The 21653-nt window shown below is 47.9% G+C and overlaps 5 protein-coding genes across 28 annotated transcripts; 3 read left to right on the top strand and 2 right to left on the bottom strand.

Moving 5' to 3' along the window:
• Positions 1–1526: 1526 nt before the first annotated feature.
• On the bottom strand, positions 1527–10561 carry LOC6592248 (zinc finger protein 2). Of its 21 annotated transcripts, none has more exons than XM_026984875.1 (12): positions 9831–10561; positions 7944–8080; positions 7736–7815; positions 6968–7276; positions 6312–6508; positions 6040–6145; positions 5634–5958; positions 5392–5556; positions 5183–5330; positions 4977–5128; positions 4312–4912; positions 1527–2998 (listed from the first exon to the last, which is right to left on the bottom strand). In XM_026984875.1, exons 1-12 carry the CDS (start codon positions 9957–9959, stop codon positions 2813–2815), a joined length of 2535 nt encoding a protein of 844 aa, XP_026840676.1. In that variant the 5' UTR covers positions 9960–10561; the 3' UTR covers positions 1527–2812. The 21 variants fall into 21 exon arrangements, with proteins under 21 accessions (XP_026840676.1, XP_026840678.1, XP_026840680.1 ...); XM_026984877.1 differs by having other exon boundaries at positions 4977–5113; positions 9831–10560; XM_026984879.1 differs by having other exon boundaries at positions 4977–5110; positions 9831–10560.
• Positions 10562–10990: 429 nt separating this feature from the next.
• On the top strand, positions 10991–11549 carry LOC6592249 (probable 28S ribosomal protein S16, mitochondrial). Its single transcript, XM_002017599.2, has 2 exons — positions 10991–11146; positions 11213–11549. Exons 1-2 carry the CDS (start codon positions 11030–11032, stop codon positions 11501–11503), a joined length of 408 nt encoding a protein of 135 aa, XP_002017635.1. The 5' UTR covers positions 10991–11029; the 3' UTR covers positions 11504–11549.
• A 69-nt stretch (positions 11550–11618) lies between these two features.
• On the bottom strand, positions 11619–13856 carry LOC6592250 (receptor expression-enhancing protein 5). Of its 3 annotated transcripts, none has more exons than XM_002017600.2 (4): positions 13667–13856; positions 12031–12263; positions 11875–11974; positions 11619–11814 (listed from the first exon to the last, which is right to left on the bottom strand). In XM_002017600.2, exons 1-4 carry the CDS (start codon positions 13815–13817, stop codon positions 11753–11755), a joined length of 546 nt encoding a protein of 181 aa, XP_002017636.1. In that variant the 5' UTR covers positions 13818–13856; the 3' UTR covers positions 11619–11752. The 3 variants fall into 3 exon arrangements, with proteins under 3 accessions (XP_002017636.1, XP_026840919.1, XP_026840920.1); XM_026985118.1 differs by lacking the exon at positions 13667–13856 and adding an exon at positions 12933–13198; XM_026985119.1 differs by lacking the exon at positions 13667–13856 and adding an exon at positions 12335–12416.
• Positions 13857–16720: 2864 nt separating this feature from the next.
• On the top strand, positions 16721–21070 carry LOC6592251 (ran-binding proteins 9/10 homolog). Of its 2 annotated transcripts, none has more exons than XM_026984936.1 (11): positions 16721–17748; positions 18131–18295; positions 18367–18560; positions 18629–18810; positions 18873–18985; positions 19051–19202; positions 19270–19484; positions 19548–19732; positions 19802–19941; positions 20012–20123; positions 20193–21070. In XM_026984936.1, the coding sequence occupies exons 1-11, from the start codon at positions 16776–16778 to the stop codon at positions 20327–20329; spliced, it is 2568 nt and encodes an 855-aa protein (XP_026840737.1). In that variant the 5' UTR covers positions 16721–16775; the 3' UTR covers positions 20330–21070. The 2 variants fall into 2 exon arrangements, with proteins under 2 accessions (XP_026840737.1, XP_002017637.2); XM_002017601.2 differs by having other exon boundaries at positions 16722–17748; positions 18370–18560.
• On the top strand, positions 20335–21070 carry LOC6592252 (transcription factor Sp8). Its single transcript, XM_002017602.2, has one exon. It carries the CDS (start codon positions 20354–20356, stop codon positions 20774–20776), a length of 423 nt encoding a protein of 140 aa, XP_002017638.1. The 5' UTR covers positions 20335–20353; the 3' UTR covers positions 20777–21070.
• Positions 21071–21653: the final 583 nt, after the last annotated feature.

Genomic DNA, 21653 nt, shown 5'->3' with positions numbered 1-21653 from the left:
GCAGGTCTATCAAGAAAAACAGTCCCAATTCTTGCCTAATTCAAGACTGACGTCATACGCGTCGTATGAGCAACGACGGGTCGGCTCTGTGCTGAAGCTCATTTTCATGCGAAGCCAAAAGCAATCAAAACTTGTTTGCCGCCGAAGCACACATAATAAAAGCACACGAAAACACACAAATAGAGAAAAGATACAATGCAAAATTAAGTGGAGAATACAGTGGAGACTGCTTAGCATTTACAGAGCAGAGAACACGAACAGAGCGGACGCCCAGACATGGGCATGGGCATGGGGCAAATGGGACCTGCAGCTGGAACTAGACCTGGCTCTGGAACTGGGACAAGTTACAATTCAGATCAAATGCCAATTGGAAACTATGCCACTGGGTGCAGTGCTCGTTTGCGGAGTGACTAATTAGATACGCATCCCAGCAGATCTCTACTGTAGCGACTGTAGATGATGACATCTCGCCGTCTCACAGATTTCCTTGGAATTGAAATTGAATTCTGAGGCGACACTGACAGAGGCGTACACGAAATTTATGCGCAACTTTTGGCAGTCGGAGTAGTTGCTGCTGTAGCCCCAAGTTCAATTAATTTTAATTCAACAATAAACCGAAATGCACTCCAAGGTAACGTGTCCATGTCGGCCCTTATTTGGCAGGCGGCCGAAATAACTCGGATCTCCGAATCAGTTTTTACGAGTACTGGACCATTACACAATGTACTTTTAGGGCAGGGCCTGCAAACAGCATTTTCTCGCTGCCAAACTGTCCAACTATGTGCAACCGATGCCCATATGGGCATGGAGAGGCCCAGTCACGTAGCAGTGGAATAAATTATACTATACTCGTCGCTCAAAAAATTATAAACAATTAAAAGTACTCGCTGATCAATGAATTGTAATGACTACGGGTCGCCGCGTCGGTGGTGGCGCATGTTGAACGTTTCCGACGTGCCCGGGCCTATCCGGAGACAACCTCCCATATACGAAGTGCAAAAGCGCCTCACCAAAATCATTAGCCAAAACATTGTGCTTACACAAGTACCCGTACGGGTATTCCAAGCATTTCGTTTTTATCTTATCAAACTCGAATTTTCGAATGGAATTTGCATAGGAGGGACTTTGCAGCAGTACTACCGTAATTATTCGATGGATTTGCGGTCGAGAAATGGCACGGGAATTGACTCACAGGCAAAGTGGCAAATGTTTGCGTTCGCTTGTTTAATCAGCAAATATATTTATAGATTATTCATTCATACGACTAAACAGAATACATACATATATGACACAAAGAAAGTTCCTTCGACAATACAGCACTTGCCGAATGCTTTAAGACTCATTCAGATCACATTGTTCCACAGTGCCATAAGCAGCCGAAAAGAACTGTTTTGCGGCGCTAGTCTTATCTACATATAGGTAGAACACTGCCCGATCGTTGCTTTATACGAAAGTTTAGATAAGAAATAGCCTCTACATATAGTCCAGCGAAAAAGATCAGAGTCCCTTGACAAACACGAAAGTCACACATTTTCTTTGTTTATTATTATTCATACTTTCTGTTTGTATTTCTTTAAGGCTTACATATTAAAATATATGCTTAGTGTAGGTTCATTAATTATTGTTTCATTTATCAGATTGCGATAATTACCAATTACTCGTACTCCTGCCTACACCCACCCCAACCATCACCACGCCCACGCACTCTCCGGTCTTAAAGTAGACTTTTTACAGTGTGATATTCGTCGCCGAACGGGCATGTGGGGCATGTGGGATCTGATCTGATCTGATCTCGGGATCAGGGAGGGGAAGGTCAGTGAATGCAAGTAGCTGCTTGTTTATGCTGATTATTTTCTGAGTTTCTCCTTGATACGCTGGTGTCGTCATCTTCTCCCTAAGTATGTGTGTGTGTGTGGTAAATATTGTATCCTACGGTTTCTTAAGTCTAAAGATTTGCTTTATATGCCTGCTGCGGTTCGTGTTAGATATAGTATCTGTTAGCTAGTTACTGTGCCAGGCACCTACTGCACTTCACACTCCATCTCGGACCTGTTCTGTTCTTCGGGTCGTTGCTTCTGTGGTCTATTTTTTGTATGTACAATCGCTCGAGTCTCGGCAGGAATGCCCACGCTCCACTCTCTCGACGCTCCTCACCCACTCCACTGAACTCCCACTGGAGCCGGTTACGTATTCTTCAAGTGCAACGCCTGCTAGTGTCTACAACTATCCGTAGTGGTCTATGTATATTTTTGTTTCTGTTTATATGTATACATTTTACACCTAGCATATATGTTAGTCCTATATATGGTTGTATATTTGTTATTAAAAGTCGGGTAATGCATTAAACCATCGAACGTAATTCTTTAAAACTCGCAACGCAATCAGGTTGATGTTTTAGATGCGACCAACGCATCGCAAAATTAACAGATACACTACGCGTACGTCTATATATATGTCGAATATATATATATATATATATATATGTATGTATATATATATATATATGTCTGTGTATATGTATATGTAAAAGGGTGTTACATAGGTCTATGTAAGTGGTAGGTAGGTAGTATATGCATGTGTGTAACGCTTACTTATCCGATTATCCGATTACTTATCCGCTAGCCTAAGAACTAACTAAAACATTACAGTTACGGGAATCGCCGCGTGCGCCAAAGTTGAGGACACTTCTGGGAGGGATGTGCGTGTCTGTCTCTGTGTCCATGTCCATGTCTGTGTCCGTGTCCATGTTCGTATCCGTGCGTGTGTCCTAGTCATCTACATTTATTTACATTCCACATCGAGGTGCTCTCGACTACTCCACATCCATGCCTGCCTGCTGCTGTTGCTGTGCTGTGGCCTGATCCTCTGGCAGCACACTGCGGCAGATCTCGTACTTGATGACCTTGCCGTGTATGTGGCCATCGGGCAGGATCTGCACCTGCACCGGTTGCTGTCCAGACGCTGACGCTGCCACGGCCGCCTCCTGTTGTTGCTGCTCCTGCAAAAGTGGGGAAGGGCAAACTTTTAGCTAAAGCCTGGGACAAACTCTGGGCCAAGACTAGGTATGCAGCAAAGTAATATGTATAAACTAAACTAAAGCTTACGCTCAGGCAAGAGGTGGAGTAATCGAGTTGCAGGGGAAAATACTTAGAACAGAGAAAGCATAAAAAATAGACAGATGAGAGGAAGACAAGACAGATGCAGGCAGGTCAATAATATATCTTACTTAGGACTACATTTGCATACCAGACAAACAGAGCTGCATTTACAACAAATAACGAAAGAGATTACCAGAGATATAGACACTTAACGATTAGCGATAATTTGGATAGTTCATACACACCTAAACGCGCAACCTGAAGCCACTGAACGGATTTTGATTTCGATTGGGATTTTATTCAGCGTAGAATTATAGAGTTATGGGTTTATTTTGATTTATAGTCTACCAGGCGTCGAGGCGTCAAGGAGGGGAGGCACACGCAGCACACACACACACACAGGCACAGTCACACTCGGCCACAGACCCGACTGATGTCACCCAAAGGATCGAGCGGCGCCGCCTGGTTTGAGGTGCAGGTGCAGGTGCAGATGCGGTTTTTGCATATGGATGTCGTTCGAGAGTTGGTTTATTTTTTGATTAATTGGCTTAATTTTCAGTTTTGTGGCAATTCTGTTTCTTTCTGTATCTGTTTCTGTTTTGTTATCTTTTTTTCTGTTTCGTTTAGTTCTTAGTAAGAAGTAGTCGGTACAACAAGCTGCAAAGTATTGGAGAAGGATATGCGATTATGTTTCAGATTCGATTTCATTGGTAGAGTGATATATGGTGGAGTATGTGGAATAGATGGCCAGATGATTAGGTAGATAGACAGATGATGGATAGATGCAGACGCAGAACACAAGAACATTGCTTAAAGTAACCTAAGGGACTTGACATCCACAGATCTAGACTTGGTGGAAGAGGATTACGGAGTCACACTGAGAGCATAGCCTGAGAGTAGTCTGCTGACCGACCGAAACGCCCATTCTTAGTGATTTCTTGGTCAAAATATGCCAATCAGATCGTTTATTGTGGATTTGTTAACATTGCTTATGTGCTGAATAATGTACAATCGGGTTAGGGCTGTCTAACTTACTCCCAATAGAATTACGTGGACTTAAGGCTAACTAAGTAGTTTAATGAAAGCATTTTATCGAAGCGGAACGATCGAAAGAACAGAGACATAGTGTCGGGGGTCTGGATATCTGTTTGTTTTTTTTTCTATCTGGATTCTCAGAAGGAGAGGCACTTGTCAGATCTGGACTCTAGCATACCTGTTGCTGTGATATGGCTGGCTTCGTCTCCAAGTGCTGGCGCTGGTGCAGCATTAGATGGTTCTTCTGGAAGAAGGCCTTTCCGCACTCGCAGACGTGAGTGCGCACCGTACAGCCGCCGTTCGGGTGGCGGCGGTTGTGCTGCATGAGGCCGTGTTTGGCGGCGAATCCCTTGCCACAGCTGGCGCAGAAATGCGACTTGGGCTTATTGGCCGGCACCACATTGACCACGTGCTGTTGCTGCTGCTGCTGTTGTTGTTGCTGGGCAACATGCTGCATGTGCTGTTGCTGATGAACGGGCATCGTTGGCACGGCAGTGACTACGGCCTGCGGATGGGTCGAGTTGGCGGCCTGCACCAGCGTAGTCTGCGACATAACCTGGCCGGTGGACGATATGATCTGCACGGGCACTGGGTTCTGGCCCACCAAATTCGGATTGGCTGTCACCACAGTGCCCGGGTTCAGGCTGGCCGTGCTCAAGAAGTGACCCGGCAGCGCTGCCGTCAAGGCGCACAAATCGGTCATCAGACTCTTATCGCCGGTGTGCAGTCGCAAATGCAAAGCCAAGGCCTCGCGACTGTTGAAGGCGCTGCCGCACTCGCTTCAGGGAGAATGAACCAAAATATTAGGCGTTTATTTCAGTGAAAGATTCGATGAAAACTTACCGGCAAACGAACTGCGGACGCGCCACACCATTGGCATCCGTGGTGGAGACCGTGAGAAGCGTAGAGTTGCCCGGGTTACTCACGACGGTGATCGTCTGCGGATGCTGTCCCGGATGGTGGTGGGGCTGTTGCAGCTGCTTGAAATCGATAAACTTGGATAAGTTGGTCCCTGCCGAAGATCATGGTGAAATCGATTGTCTATATACCTGTTGGTTGGCAATGATGGTGGCACTGCTCGTGTTGGGATTGACGCCATTGTGCGCTGCCCGCACGTGCTGGTGCAGCTCAGCCTTGGTGAGGAATCCCTCGCCGCAGCTGACGCAGGGATGCGCCTGCTCGCCGGTGTGTACACGTCTGAGACATGAAACATTAATTAGGGGCTCATTCCACTAGCCGAGACTAATTTCGAACTCACCTCATGTGGGAAACTAGCGTTCGCTTCTGTAAAAACTCTTTTCCGCAAACGGTGCAGGAGTGGGGAATCTTGCCGTGTATGCGTCCGTGATTCACCAACTGGAACTTGCGTGGAAACGAGGCACCGCACTCAGCGCAAACAAATGGATTCAATGAACCATGGAAGCTGTCAAAAGGTAAAGAGAGACGGAGCCGGTTTAGATCGGATCAGACACGACTCCCGAAGGGGCAAGCAAGACTCACCGCGAGTGCATAATAAGATGGTTTTCCTGGGCAAAGCTCTCACCGCATTCCTCGCAGACGTATGGACGTTCGCCGGCGTGGAATTTGCTGTGCGTGACCAGGTGCCGCTTGAGTGGGAAGGCACGTCCGCACTCCTGGCACACGAAGGGTCGCTCTCGGCTGTGGACGCGCGAGTGCGTCAACAGATGATGCTTAAGGGTGAAGCTCTTCTTGCACTCCTGGCACTGGTAGGGTCGGTCGGTTGAATGCAGCAGTAGATGCGTGTTCAGACAGTGTTTGTGCGCAAAGCTCTTGCCGCAATGGGAACAGATATGGGGTCGCTCACCTGTCGAGGGGGAAAGGAAAGCATACGTAGTGGTTAGACCCGCTCGCTGGATAGGGGTAGAGGGATAGGAACAAGAACAACCACCTGTGTGCACGCGTGCGTGTGTTGTCAAATGATGCTTGAGCAGAAAGGACTTGCCGCACTCGTCACAACTGTACGGGCGTTCCTTCTTGATGGTGGCGTCCGTCTAGAACGGGGAGAGAAAGGCGTGTTGCAGATGGATTACTTTTCTTGGCAGACTCTTGGCGTTCTCCAGGAGGCGAGTCCTGAGTCCCGTGGAATTGAATTTGGCATGTGTTTCGATTGGGATCGAGTGGGATGTGGTATATGTATGGTGGATATTGTTGGCTTACTTCGCTGAAATGCATTGATTCCTGTAGTTCGGTCTTTGGGGACAACTCTAATGTGCCTGGCTCCAACTTTAAGTTGGGTGCGTCGCCCTGCGAGTCCTCGTTCTCTTCGAGTCCTTGTATTACTTTCTGGACTTGAACTGAAATACCAGGAAGTATGTCACCTAAGAGTGTTGTTGCGCCGCCAACGGAACAGAAACCAAATGGAATTCAAGAGGAAGAGACAAAAAATACAAAAGAGAAGAAACAAACGAAAATCAAAGAACGAACCAAACGAAAGCGAACTTAAATCAAATTATAAATCAAAAACAATAAATGCAATAGCAAATTAAATCAAATATTTGTACGTAAAATAACGTAATGCAACCGGAATATGGGGATAAAGCAACCAGAACCGAGAATATGCCAATGCCGGGTGCGGATACTGCGGGATTTTACATCAATCGGGTGGTGGTAGTGGTTGTGGTAGTGGTGGCAGTGGTGCTAGTGGCGGCAGTGATGTGCATCGCACAAGTACAGGGAGTACGAGGATCGGTATCGGTATTGGTATTGGTATTGGTGTAGGAAAGTGGATCAGTGGGTTCAGTAGGAGGAACAGTTTGGAGGAGCAGGAGCGGGAGGATTTGGGTAATCAACAATCACAGATTTGAGATGCTTACTTGGTGTCGCGCCAGACGCGGAGCTATGATGATGCGATCCGTCGGCAGCGGTGATTGTGTGCGTCTGATGGTGGCCGGCAGCGATGGCGCGCTTAATCAGGATCTCGTTGCACTCCTCTTGGGTGAGGTGCAGCGCCCCAATTGACCCAAAGTGCGACTTTGCAGCCGCGGAGCCCGCCGTCAGCACCGTCTGTCCGGTCTTAGCATCGACAATACTACCGTTGGTCAATGTGTGGTGGTGGGCAACCGAGGGATCCCCGGCAGCCGCGGCTGCTGCTGCTGCGGCAGTTGCCTGATCGACCAGGAGATCTGTGTTGTAGATGTGTTCGTTCAGACCGCGCCCGCCGCCCACCAAGAGATGAGGTATAATGTGGTGCCATGAGGTGTGTGTAGTGTAGTGTGCAATCAGTTAGGTGATGGATGATGATGTAGTGCGGATAGGGGGTGATGTGGGGTGATGTGGGGTGGTGGTGGTGGTGCAATAGCAATTACAAGTAACACGCACACACACAGACACAAGCACAGCGCAGCGCAGCGAACATAGACAGTGGTGGGGTTAGGTGGGAGATGATAGGTTCGGGGGGTTCGGTTACGGGTTGGTTCAAGAGCGAGCGAGATCGAGCGAGAATAAAAAAAACGGGAGTAGAGAGAAAACAATCGATTAACAAAAACCCCAAATAGATGGATAATCACAACAGCAACGCGTGCAACACGGATAGATGCATCGATGACGGCTGCACCGATGCATATATCGATACGACCACTTACAGTTCTTGTCCAGGCTCAGCACCTGCTGCTGCGAATCCTGTTTCTTGACTACCGACGAGCCTCCCCCAGTGGTAATTACTCTGTAAATGGAACGAAATAGATAGAGAAGAGGAAGAGTGGGAGCAAACGGAGAAGAATGCTTAGTTGGTTGCTTTCTCTTTTGGGTGGCTGCTTGAATGATTATTCTGTTGATAGCTTCTGAACGCACCTCTGTGTACCGGGCGGAAACGAAGGATCGTTCACAACGTACATGCGACGCACAACATTCCCCTTATTGCCGGTTAGAGCACCTTTGACATCCTTTTGTACGGCCAATGATCCATCCGTGGACAGCAGATAGGGCATCTGGAAAGGGTTTTTGTGGCTTGAGATTGCTTGATTGCTTGATTGTAGATTGATAATGGATGGATGGGCGCGGTGCGTTCTTTCCATGCCTCCCACAAGTTATATATTGGTCTGTTAGTGTTTTATTGGATACTGTGGATCTGCGTCCCCAAGAACCGAACAAAGTACAGGAATGCAATTCTTCCAATGGGCCTAATGGGGGGGGTGGGGCATTTTTTTTAGTCAAGACGGTGGAGTTAGGCTAGAGATTAGTACAGTTGCCACACGCTATGGTTAGTAGTAGTAGTAGTAGAATCAGTAGTGGGACAGTGGGCTTCAAATTGTGGCTTCTTCTCTGTTATAGCTCTCTTCTGTTATAGCTGTTTGATGCTCATTCGTCTGGCTCTGATTGATAACCACGTCGCTACACCTGCGCAGGCAGGCAGCGGTGCGGCAACAGATGATAAAGAGGAGTACGAGGCACGCAGGTAGAGGAGGGGAGGAGGTGGGTTGAAAGAGAGGTCGGCAAAATGCGCGCCTTTTTTCACTCTCTCTCTATCCCTCTCTTTTTCTCTCGCACAATTGGAACGCAAAAGTAATCAAAACACACGCGTGAAACAAAACGCACACCAGAACACGTCATTTCTGGCACTGGTGTTGGCTGCGCTGCACATACACACACATATTTATATGTACGCATACATACAATTGCGTGTGCATTTAGCGAGCGGCGAATTCGATGCTGACGCACACTAGAGAAGAAAACGGAACGGCCGAAGCCGAATTGCGGCGAATTGGTGTGGGGCGGGAAGGGAGGGTTGCACTCCAGGGTTTACTTCTGGCCCAATGGACAATTGTGTAACTGAAAATTGTTGCTTACCAAATGAAACCAGAAAACGAACAAACAAAACAAAACAACAGAGAAACCATTCGAATAATTATAATATAAAAATAACTCAAGCGGTGGGGGTAGGGAGGGTTAACGATATATAATAATCAGAATCAAGGAAGTACAAATTATCGATTCAATCGATTGCTTTTGCCAGCCAGACTGCCACGAATGTTCGACCCCGCCAAACCCATTATTAATGGGAATTTTAATCATTATTAAGCGACGCTGCATTTCCCACTAGCCCTACTCTCTCTTCGTCCCTTTCTAGCATGTACAGGTGCGTGCTTTCTCTGGTTTTTTGCATACACAAATATATACGCACACGGCTTACAAATACCAAATTATGAATGTTTACGAATGAAATGGAAACGAATACGACTTGTATAAATGTATGGTAAAAGAATTCTAACACAGCGCCGATTTCCTCGCATGACAACGCAGTTACATAAAGCGTACGAGTATATGTATCTACGTGCGTATGTATATCTCTTGTCGTTTCTTTTTGTATTCCCGTATACATACACGCCGTCGCCGAAAGCAGCGAGTGTGAGTGAGCGAGTGTAGTGTATATATGCACGCTCGCTTGCCTGCAAGTATGTACGTATGCATGTATGGCTGTACGTAATGCCCGAGTATATGTGGCGCTTGCTTTCTTGTTGTTGGGAGCCCAACACGATTCGCTGTAGGAAAGCAACACTGTTACGTGGGCGATGGCATGGCTAGGGGGTGGTGGGTGGCTGCGACTGGTCGAATTGGCTATTTAGCTAGCAGCCTGCACTAGCAAAAGCACTCGATTATCGGCAGGGGCGGGGGTAGTAGCAACTACTGCAGCAACTAATTTACGTATAGATACAGGAGCTAGGAGCTAGAGCGACTTACCGATTCCCCACTGACGGTGTAGTTTATGTTGGGCGATATTTCCAGAACCGATTCGGCGGTGCGGCTGCCGTTGTCTGCGAAGCCCCAGGTGTAGCCGAAGGGCGGCTGTGGGTTCTGGGCGGCGCACATTGTAAATGGAGCAAGTGAGGCAGATAGAGAAGAGTGGGAAGTGATGGTATGGTGGAGGGAGGGAGGCGAAAGAGAAAAAAGCGCAAAATTTCCAAACGCAAATGTAATTGCACTTCTCTGTTGCTGGTATTATATGTGGTATTAAATCACGTACAAAATACTAGCCTCCTCTAGTAGTAGTAAGTGCAAACGGTAATGGTAATGGTGTTGGTATTGTGCAGAACAACACACAACAATTTAATTATTTTTCACTTGGGATCGCACTGCGACGAAAATTCGTCGTCGACGACGAGACGAGACGAGTACGGCGACGAACTATAGACCGAAAAGAAAGTCAAGTTGCTTTTGCTTTTGGGTTTGGGTTTGCTTCTGTGGCTGCGGGCGCCATTTTTTTCCGTTCTTGCGAACAAATTCACTTCGGTGGCGTGCCTTTCGGTCCAGGGCGCTAGGTCTCAGGCTGCGACTCGGTTCATTGATAAGGCGCACCGCACTTCTATGTGTGTGTTGGGTTGGTGTGTGGACGCGCCGTGTGCTGATGTGCAGTTTTTGCAATTAAATTTATAAACAAAATAACGCACACTTTTTTCCTCCAATATTATTTTCACAGACACAGACACACCACTGAGCATTCCTTAGTGTTCGTGCCTGTCGCCATCTTGCGTACGGTGCCAGGGTTGTATTATCGGACTTATCGGTAAAATATATTCGCCTGTGCCTGAGGTCTCTTCCCATGATCGGAAATAGTATTCCTCGATTTTGATATTCGGTTGAATATTACCAGCTAGATAGAACTCTCAACCCTGAACACATAATTTTATCCGATTGATGAATCTGTTTTCTACAGGATTGGCTAATTTTGTGGTATCCTTTTTATTGGATAGTTTATAGAAAAAGGTTTAAACCAAAGAGGATGAAGCATAAAAGTGAGGAAAAATCCCACCACTGCTGGGGCTGTCGATACTATCGATTGCTGCGCGCACAACTATCGCCCAGCCATCGCAATTACATCGCTGCAGCATAGCATAACCTTGCATTTGTTAAAAAGTTGAATTAAACATAAATAATTGAGGATGTCCCTGTCGCCGGCTAGTGGCATCGGCCGCTTCTACAAGCACTCGGCCAAGATCATCCGCTTCGTGCGTCTGGGCTGCACTAACCGGCCCTTCTACCACATTGTCGTCATGGAGGTATGGATATTATCCCAGGGATGTTGTAACAGTGGCGTCTAATAACAAGAACAATTGTGCCCACAGCGTCGCAAGAACCAGCACCAGCCTGTGATCGAGCAGGTCGGCTCCTACGATCCCCTGCCCAACGACTTCAACGAGCGCCTGGTGGCGCTCAACACGGAACGTATCCGCTTCTGGCTCGGCAAGGGAGCTCACATCTCCGACCCGGCTGCAGAGCTGCTGGGCGTCGCCGGACTGCTGCCCATCCATCCCCGCACCTACATGACTGCCTGGCGGAACCGTAGGAAGCTGGCCGAAGAGCAGGCGGAGGCAGCAGCAGCGGGCCAGGCCGAATCCGCTTCTGCGTCCGCATGAGCATTATTAGATCAATAATAAAACCCTGTTTTCGATTTATGTTTAACAAGCGAGATTTCTTCTTGGTTAACTACGTTAGCGACAGACAAAACTGGATGCCTCAACAACAAACGGATAGATTTAAAATTTATTGCAAAACGTAACCAATTCGACGTGACCAAACCCTAATTGCGTGCTGTCTAAAAAAATCCTTCGTGGAGGCGGGAGTACCAAATGCATGAAGAAGTGGCCGGCCGGCAGACCTTGTTCCTAATCATGCTTCAGCACATTGGTTGCTTTCTTCATGCCATCGTCAATCAGCTTGTCGACGGCTGCAATGGAAAGAAAAGACACATTAGGTTTGTTTAGGGAGAAGTGGATATTGTACTTACATTGGTGATGCTTCAGGAAGTAGGGTCGCACCAGTTTGTGGTAGATAATGGTGGAGCCGTTCTGCTCCGTGGGCAGCATGCACCAGATGAGGAAAGCACACTGAAACAGACGAGAAATTAGTTCAATCTTCAATACAATCCCATGCGATGGGTTACCTTCAGCAGCCAGTAGAAGGGTATGATGTGGGTCAGGACTCCCGAAAAGAACTCGATCACCGTGAAAATGCCGAAGGTGACCCAGTAGATTAGCCACTTGGTATCATCCTGCTTGGTGCTAGACTCAATCGCATGGATCGAGATGTAGGCCGGGTACAACACGCCAATAATGTTGCACAACAGCTGTGCCCCATAGCCGAAGATCAGATAGAGGACGCAGAAGCCGGCGGCACCTGGAAAAGTCGAAAAGAACACCAGTTAGAAAGTGGAAGGAGGGTTACAGGAAAGGGCCCAGGGTCTGTACCATAGCGTAGCAAGGCATTCTCTCTGAAAAGTTCGATCACTTTACTCTCAACGCTATCAACTGCCATGATCTCCGTCTCGATGGCCACTGGGTTGTGCCCATTGTGGCAAAAGGGCCCTTTGGCTGTCGCACAGCATCGCGCAGGGGCGGTTTGTGTAAGCACGGGTCTGTTGGGGCGGCTTCTAGCCAGATTTTATCCATAGATTTTTCCCCCGCTAAATCCAAATTTCTGAGGAATCCTTACAGTCCATTACCGATGGACGGTGCCTTGCGGCCCTCCCTGATTTGGGGCCTTAATTGGTGTCCCCCGTACCGCCCCAAGGCTGTGAGAGGCTAATTATAACCATTCAGCTGTTGTCACAAGTGTCATCTGCAGAATTCTGCACCTGATGCCTGACGGCGGCCCGATCCCGGTCAGTCTCGCCTTGCCAGCACAGAATAGCACAACGGACTTGCCGCGGATCGCTCTATCCACCGCATAATGATGTCATGCCCGACCGCCGATGAGTATTTCGCTAATTATATTTATGGGCGTTTTATTGTTCAGTTCAAAGGTGTTCGGAGATGGGTGCCAGCAGGAGGAACGGTAGGGACTCACCTGAGCCAATGTAGATAACGGGAAGCCGGACATTTCGTCGCACCGATTGGCGGTGTTTTATTTGCATAATATAATCCCAGAGCCACATCTGGGGCTTTCACGCACACAGAGGCACGCGCTCACCTGCCAGCCAGCGTTTTTACACGTGTGCAAAGCGCCACGAAGGCAGAGGAGAGCTGGTCCGGAGCGAAGTCGAAGCCGAGTCTGACCTTTTGCGCTGACGACAATGTGGAGATCCGATCGGTACAATGCTCCACACGGTAATCTACGATTGCTCAGCGGACGGATAAAACATACTCTCCATAGAGTAAACAAAGAAAAGCACAAACCAAAAAACTTTTCATGGAAGCTATCACTCACACACAAGCACTGCATACGTAAGCTGACACATGTCCACACATATTCATGTAGAGCTTCTACCTGGTGTGCGTGCGAACTTGGCGATACTATACCCCAGAGATAGACCATTTAATTACGCTTAAACGGTGCAGCGGCAGTTGCCAAGCTGACGATAGTGATTAATCTCCAAATTAGGCACCTTCCCCTGCCCCGCTGCCTGCCACGGACTAAATGCCATGTCACAGCCCCTCGTCTATCTTGCTATATATAACAGGTTGCTATTTATACATTTCTTTGTGAGAGAACTCTATTGCATCTTTTGGACTGGCGAAACCGTTAAGTGCTTGGATGTCCTCCTGGCGATGACGTCGTCCACACCAGGATCTTCTACTCACCGAAAAATATGTTCACGCGGTCAACGCTAGTCCGCTCTTCCACGATATCCAGCACCTTGGCCCAGGGTTTGTTGGTGTCGTGCAGCGATCTGGTAATCGTCTGCTTGTACTGGCCAAACCACTGTTGCAATTGAGTATATTGTGCGGCCATTTTTACTAAATTCAATTCAAATATTAAAAAACTCCGTACTTAGTTAAAATTATGCCGACTTGTGTCGATAAACCGATGAAAAAACTGATCTTAACACACTTAACCCCCTACATTTAAACATGCGAAATCCTTGAGCTAAATTGCGAAAAAAAATCCAATTCCTTTTTCTTTCCTTAAAAAAAAGTTACCAAGATGTATTTCGCCTGAGCTGCGCTAAAGTTCTTAAAGTTTCCTAATATTCGTGGAGAGTATTTTAATAACCACTGGTCGACCATGGGCTAATCGTACTCTGTCCGACTGTGGTTCGACTCTTCAGTTTTATGCTTTGACATCTTTTGTTTAAAGCTTTTGTATAAAACGGATTTCTTAAAGGTAGCCAATCTATAGACAATTTGTTCATCTAACGGATAAAATTATGAGTTTAGTGCGGAATGTACTATCTAGCTAGTAATAATAAACCGAATATCAAAATCAAGAAATACATATATGGATTGTACAAATAATTCATCAGTATATTTACGGTATATTTTGATACTGAGCCGTATTTTCGGTATATTTCTGATAGTTTACAGTATGTGGCGCTAAATGTCGCCCGAAAGCTACTGCCGGTTAAACTACGGTTTAATTGAGTTAAATTGTGCTTAAACCGATTGAAAAGTAATGGATTTGCATGATATTTGTACTGTGAAGCACCTGCTCGATAAAAATGTCGAAGGTAGCTAAAAGGGATCGAGCGCCTATTGGTCTGCCCGATGTCTGCAAATTGATCTAAACAATTTCTACGATCCGGAACTCAACGGCTGCTTCAAGGGTAAGTCTGTGCATAGAAAACAATCAAACCTCTAAGAAAAGTCTTGACACAATTCATGTTTCCCCTTAGGCAGACACTGTCATTTCTTGCATGAGCACTTTGCACCTCAGGGCGCCACCAATTACTTGGTGGTGGCAGACGCTCGGCCAGAGACCGTGTTTGATACTCCGCTCTTACGAGAACTAGGAAGCATTGTGAAATAAGAACTATTAGCGCGCCCAGATCATCGAGCAATCAGACCGGTACTACAATATCTTTTATGTAGACTACAATACACAGTTTGTGCCCCTAAATACGCTGGCTACGATCTGCCCGAAAAACTATGAAGCGCGGCTATGCACAGCCCGATGGTCTTAGAACCATATGATTTTTATCTTGATCAGTAAACGGATTTCCTTGTCTTCTCATACAAAGTATAACATAGTCATTCAAATAACATTCGTATGGTCCTTAAGGGAACCATTTTGATTACTTAGCGTATAATATTCGTATAAAACTTGTAAGCAAACATGGATAACTACATAATATAAATTGGGAAAGAATGAAGGCCCAAAGGTCACGTCGCTCAGAGCGAGAATGAGCTTCGGACTGGACTGTGAATTGCAAACTGGACCCGCCCTGAAGGCAATTGACAGTCCTGTGTTGTATTGGCTCTGAGAATCTGGCAGATCTGCTGCCCAGTCCTTGTAGCACAAATTTCAAACAAATCCATTTTGGCGCGCAGCTCTATCGACTATCCATAATCGATAGTATTTATACCATATATATACTATTTCTGATCATGGGAAGAGAACGTGTAGATCAGTGCGTATTAAAATACACTCTACGAAACCGTAAAAAATATCGTGATTTTTATTGCAAGTAAAAAGGATGTACAGGATTGACACACAAACACACTTGCAAACACTAAATATGCCCGGTTTAACTCAAGTTGTTCACCTGTTTAAATAGAGCGGGGCTAAGTTCGTTTTTTCCATTGGCATGTTTATGGAATATCTTGAATATGAGACGGTATATTTCGGTATATTTTATCGATAAAATCTGCGGTCACACTGATTCACACGAAGCTGAAATCAAAATTAAAAAATAATTTAAAAAGTGCGTAGCCACTGCTAGAAAGGTAACTAACTATTCGTGAACATTAAATGAAACATTCGGGCCAATGGCATTGAATGCAATTCAGACAAATCCATCAGCAAATTCACAATAATTCATTGCCCCAGCAAAATTTTCTTCTCCATTTGTACGTGTATTTGTGTGGACAGTGACTCGTTGGTTAGAGGGAAAACAAAGAAAACGTCGAAAAGAACGACGTAAAAACGCATTGCAAAATCATTTTATTCCGTTTAAATGTTGTTAATCTAACGCTGCTGCAGAGCAGGAAAAGTAAATTAATTTTTATTGTATTGATTTTTTGCCTTGGCTGCAATTCTCGTGCATGTAGATGTTGTTGTTGCTGTTGCTCTAGTTGTTGTTCCTTTTTGTCGTTGTTGTTCATGTTATTGGTGCTGCAGCTGCGCGTCGAACCTGTAAATGTTGTTGTTGTTTGGTTGGAGATGCAATAATTGTTGCTGTTATTTTGGGTCAGAGCTGCGTCGCAGCAGTGAAGCAAAGTGAAGAGAAGAGAGAGGAGCGAGCGAGAGAGCGAGCGGGCCAAAGCCAAAGTGTGCAATGACGAAAGAGAACCTGCGAGCGAGGGAGACGGACGGAGTAACGGACAAAGGACACTGCAATTTGAGGTTGATGTATGCTGCCTGCCTGCCTGTCAGCCCTTCCTCCCACCATGCCTACCCCCCACCGTATACACACAGCATCCTCTCACAGCACACGCAGAAACAGAAAGAAAGAAAAGCCATCCGCACTCAAAATGATTTTTCGTTCGTGTTCGCAGCGTTCTCTTCTAACTGTGCTTCTTTCCCGTGCCGTGCCCTGCCACAAGTACCTCTCAAGTACCGCGCGATCAGTAGTTCGTTGAGTTGACAATGGACAACGACCATTACGACCACCCAAACTTTTCCTCGGACAGCAGCAGCACGAGCAGTGGGAGCAGCAGGAACGCAGTAGCAGCCGCAGCAGCCGCACCAGTAGCAGCAGCGGTAGAAACAACAGCAGCAACGGCAACCACAGTCGGAGGCTCCCATGAGCCCATGAGTGAATCTTCCTCTCCTTCCTCCTCCTCGTCCGTCCCCCATCCCCAGTCATTCAGTGCAGCCATTTTATTCAACATTGATACAGAAGAAGATGATGACGAAGGTCACGACCATTCATCGCATGATCATCACTCTCCTACTCCTCCTTTTCACCAGACTGCACCGCAACCCGCATTAGAGCCACTACTGGAGCCAGAGCCCGAGCCCGAGCCCGAGCAGCAGCAGCATCCAGAAATAGAAATAGAGCCAGAGCAGCAGCAGCCACTACTGGAGGACGGGGACTCCGATTCGGAGAGAGAGCGAGAGCGAAGTCCACAACAGCAGCAGCAGCAGCAGCCAGTGGGCATAGTCGCCAACGCGATTGCGGATACCATTGACGCCGGTGCCATTCCCAACGAAGCCGTGGAGCGCATCGACGATTTCGAGGACGACGACGACGACCTCGACGAGGGCGACGACGCTGTCTCCGCTCCCCGCGATATCGACGACCAGGCCCCCTCGACATCCGCTGGCAGCCAGCGGCTGAGCTCGGTGGCTGTCCTGCCGACCCACTCTTCTGCCGCTACCACCGCTGGCCAGAGTGCGAGCCGTGCCTCCCTGAACCAACAGTTGGGTACCCCGCCCTCTGCCCCCGGTACTCCCGCCGACGACGCCTTCGACGATCAGGAGAACGACAACAATAACAACAACGCGGCCGCAGCGAGACGCACTCGTCATTTTTACAGCAACAACGGGAGCCGCTTCACCAACGACATGTTCCCCGGCAACTGCCCCCAGAAGAACTCGAATCAGAGCTCGCCCCGCTCCGGCAGAGGACGTCACCCGCCTACACAGCAGGGCGTGGATCCGCTTCGTCTACTCTATCCCAATGTGAACGAGACCGAGACTCCGTTGCCGCGCTGCTGGAGTCCTCATGACAAATGTCTGTCGATAGGACTGTCGCAGAACAATCTGCGCGTTACCTACAAAGGTGAGTGCTACCCGACCCACTGATCCCACTCGCACGTGAGAAATCTGTCAAAGGACATCGTCCTGTAATATGTAAAATTTGTCGCACCCAAGGAGTAGAGGAGTGAAACGACACCCAATGCACTTTGATGTGCCTGCAGTCGTCCCGCTCTTCCGCACCAGCTGTGCTGTGGCTTTTGTTTTTCAGCATTCACTTCTCCCACGCTCATTCGCGTGACTGTGCAACAGCCAGTGTTGTGCTGTTAACGCAGAATGTTGATTAACAGAACAGCTGAGGGAGTTACGAGCAAAGTTGTACAGGTGGCGCCACTGCGTCAAACAGAAATGGAAAATGAATATGTTGTAAATTGTAGATTTTATGAACGAAACCTTTCCCGTTGCAGGCGTGGGCAAACAGCACAGTGATGCCGCCTCCGTGCGCACCGCCTACCCCATCCCATCCTCATGTGGGTTGTACTACTTCGAGGTGCGCATCATCTCGAAGGGCCGCAACGGCTATATGGGCATCGGCCTGACTGCCCAGCAGTTCCGCATGAACCGCTTGCCAGGTATGTGTCCACAGGGTTAGTTAGGGGCAATCCCTCGTACTTCCTAATGAACGCACCCCCCTTAACCCAAGTAGGTTGGGACAAACAGTCGTACGGTTACCATGGCGACGACGGCAATTCGTTTAGCTCCTCGGGCAACGGCCAGACCTACGGACCGACCTTCACCACCGGCGACGTGATCGGCTGCTGCGTGAACTTCGTGAACAACACTTGCTTCTACACAAAGAACGGCGTGGACCTCGGCATCGCATTTAGGGACTTGCCGGTTGGTAGTCGACGACCCGTCCACCCGCTCCTGCCAAGACTAACCTCCATTCAACCGTATTTCCACAGACAAAACTCTATCCGACAGTGGGTCTGCAGACGCCCGGTGAGGAGGTCGATGCCAACTTTGGCCAGGAGCCGTTCAAATTCGACAGAATCCTCGACATGATGAAGGAGATGCGCGCGAATGTTCTGCGCAAGATCGACAGATACCCACATCTGCTGGAAACGCCGGAGAACCTAATGAATCGGTGGGTGGTGCAGCAGAACACTCACGTTTCAAGCATTAATCGTATTGCACCTTTATTGGCAGGCTGGTCTCCACCTATCTGGTGCACAACGGCTACAGCAAGACGGCCGAGGCCTTCAACGGCTACACGAATCAGCCATTCGACGAGGACTTGGCCTCCATCAAGACGCGACAAAGTTAGTAGTGGAGTTCCTTTGAAGCACCGGGGGAAACTAATTGTTTCCATCTTCCATATTTCCAGAGATCATTAAGCTCATACAGACCGGCAAAATGAGCCAGGCCATTGAGCACACGCTGCGCTCGTATCCCGGCCTGCTCGAGGCCAACAAGAATTTGTGGTTCTCCCTGAAGTGTCGTCAGTTTATCGAAATGATCAACGGAGCTGACATCGAGGTGAGTCGAAGACCTGAGAGGTTAAAGGCATCAACGTCACATTGTCCTTTGTCTTTGTACCCAACAGCCGGGCAACAATAAGGTCACAGCCACCACGCAGACCATGCCTACAAATCAGACCTCTGTGATACAGTCAACCAAGGCGTTCAAACACAGCAAGGGGAGCAACAGCAGCAGCCACAGCCACAGCAACAGCCAGAGCAACCAGCCAACACAACAGAACAACACTGCGATTCCAGCTGTGATAAAACTAGAGGGCGGCGAAAAGCAAGATCTGAAAAAGTTCGTAAACTAAAGTGTTTGGCGGAGTTTTTATTGAAGAGCTTTTCTCACCACCTTTTGCAGCATGGTCATGGACGACAACTCCAACAAGTGCACGGAGCACGACACCAACAGCATGGATGTGGAGATGGAACCGTGCCAGAGCCACTCTAACGGCAGCGGCGACTCCTGCTCCAATGGCAATGCCAATGCCGACACCAGTGCCAGTGGAGTGCGCCACTCTTTAGATGCCATCGACGAGGAAATGGGTATAGAAATAGAAAAATCAGAAACCAGAAAGAGAATCAAGCTAATCAAGGTTGCCCAAACGCACCCAGATGTAGACGTTTCACCGTCATCTCGCAGCTGTGGTCGTGTCATCGAGAAGATACTCGAGTTCGGCAAGGAGCTGTCCAGCATGGGCCAGCAGCTGGAAAAGGATAACCTCATGACCGAGGAGGAGCGTCAAATGTTGGAGGTAAATGCCCCTATTATTAAAAGCAGCCTTCGCGCTTCCACTCTACACCAATTTCGATTTTATTTCGCAGGATGCATTTAGCTTGATTGCCTACTCAAACCCCTGGTCCAGTCCGCTCGGCTGGCTCTTGTGCCCCTCGCGACGTGAAAACGTCTCCACCACGCTCAATTCGGCCATATTGGGTAAGTCCTTTGGCACCAGTCGTTTCCCCACAGCAATCTTACGCCCTGCTGTGTCGCTTTCGCTTGCAGAGTCCCTTAACTTTGAGAAACGTCCCCCGCTGGAGTTCCTGGTAGCTCATGCATCCGAGCTAATCAAGGTGATCGGTCAGCACTCGCTGGGCGAAGATGCTTTCATTACCATCGATGATGTGTTCCCGCAAAATTGACCCAGTTCGCCGACGCTGCTGAAGATGTTCGAGACCACGCTGACCCTGCCGCGCACCAGCGTACTGACCGAACCGCTGGGCAGCGTAGTACCCTCCACATCGACCGCGGCGGTGGCTGTCCAGACGACCAAGCGTCGTCGGCGTCGTCGCAACAAGAGGCGACGCAAGTCCTCGCTCTCCGGCAGCACCGAAGCGTCCTCATCCCGCACCTACGATCCTGTCATGACGGGCAGCAGCAGCAGCAGCATGCGTAGTACGGGTGGGGGGGGCCCGGGTGCAATGCGTCGTGGTCGTTATCGCGGGGTCAGCTCATCCTCAACATCAGCAGCAGCGGCGGCGGCAGCGGCAGCAGCGTCTGCGGCGGCATCAGCAGCCGCATCCATGAGTGGCGGAAGCAGTCCTTCGATGTATATGGATCCACAGGACTACTTCGAGACGCTCGACTAGATTATTTACAATTTTCGTAGTAGGTTAAATTTTGTTGTTACTTCAGTTCTCTTCTTTTTTACCAGAGCGCCGACATGCGAGCGAACGCCTATTAAATTTCCTTCTTTTTAACTGATTCATTTGCTAAAGATGCGCGACATCGGCGACTATTTGCGGCCTTTTGATTTAGCGTGATTTTTAATAACTTTTAACGTATATTTTATATAGCCCCTGTAATCCTAAAGTGTGTAATATTATGATGTATAATTAAACTGCGAACTGTGCTGCGTCACGACACCCCTGAATACCTTTCAAGCGCAACGTCTTTTGTTTGTTTTGCCCTTGCGCCCCAACCTGCCCCACACATACACATACCCAAACCCAATCTCATAACCCATAACCATACTCACAACAAGCTAACAACAACACTCAATCCCCAAACCTCATTTAATCTAGAAAGATACGACTATTTAAGTAAAAACAGTTCAACCATCTATGTAGCATGTTAATAGAGAAACCCGTCAATAGTTCAATGCTGTAAACGTTCGTAGACTCTTACTCTCCTCACTCACTCTCTCTGTCTCACACTATCTGCCACCCGATCACGTTTCCGTTGATCTGTCCAGTGCAACACGGAACGTTCCATCAGTTTCACTCACGCATCTGCTCTGCGGCAAGACTAAGGCAAGGCATCAGCAAAGTTTTAAGTGTAACATTTCGCTATAGTGGTTAAGCAAATTACATTTACTCTAAATATATATACTTATACTATGCATATATACATATGTATGTATGTATGTATGTATATATACCATGTCGGACATACACACGAAAGGCAAGCATGAATTCAATTAACTGGATAATCGTTTAAATATATTGTATGGATGTGTATTTCAGG

The sequence above is a fragment of the Drosophila persimilis genome, unplaced genomic scaffold (assembly GCF_003286085.1).
Source record: "Drosophila persimilis strain 14011-0111.01,24,50 unplaced genomic scaffold, DperRS2 tig00000002-arrow-pilon, whole genome shotgun sequence".
NCBI classification, from domain to species: domain Eukaryota; kingdom Metazoa; phylum Arthropoda; class Insecta; order Diptera; family Drosophilidae; genus Drosophila; species Drosophila persimilis.
This window is presented reverse-complemented; position numbering and strand designations above follow the sequence as displayed.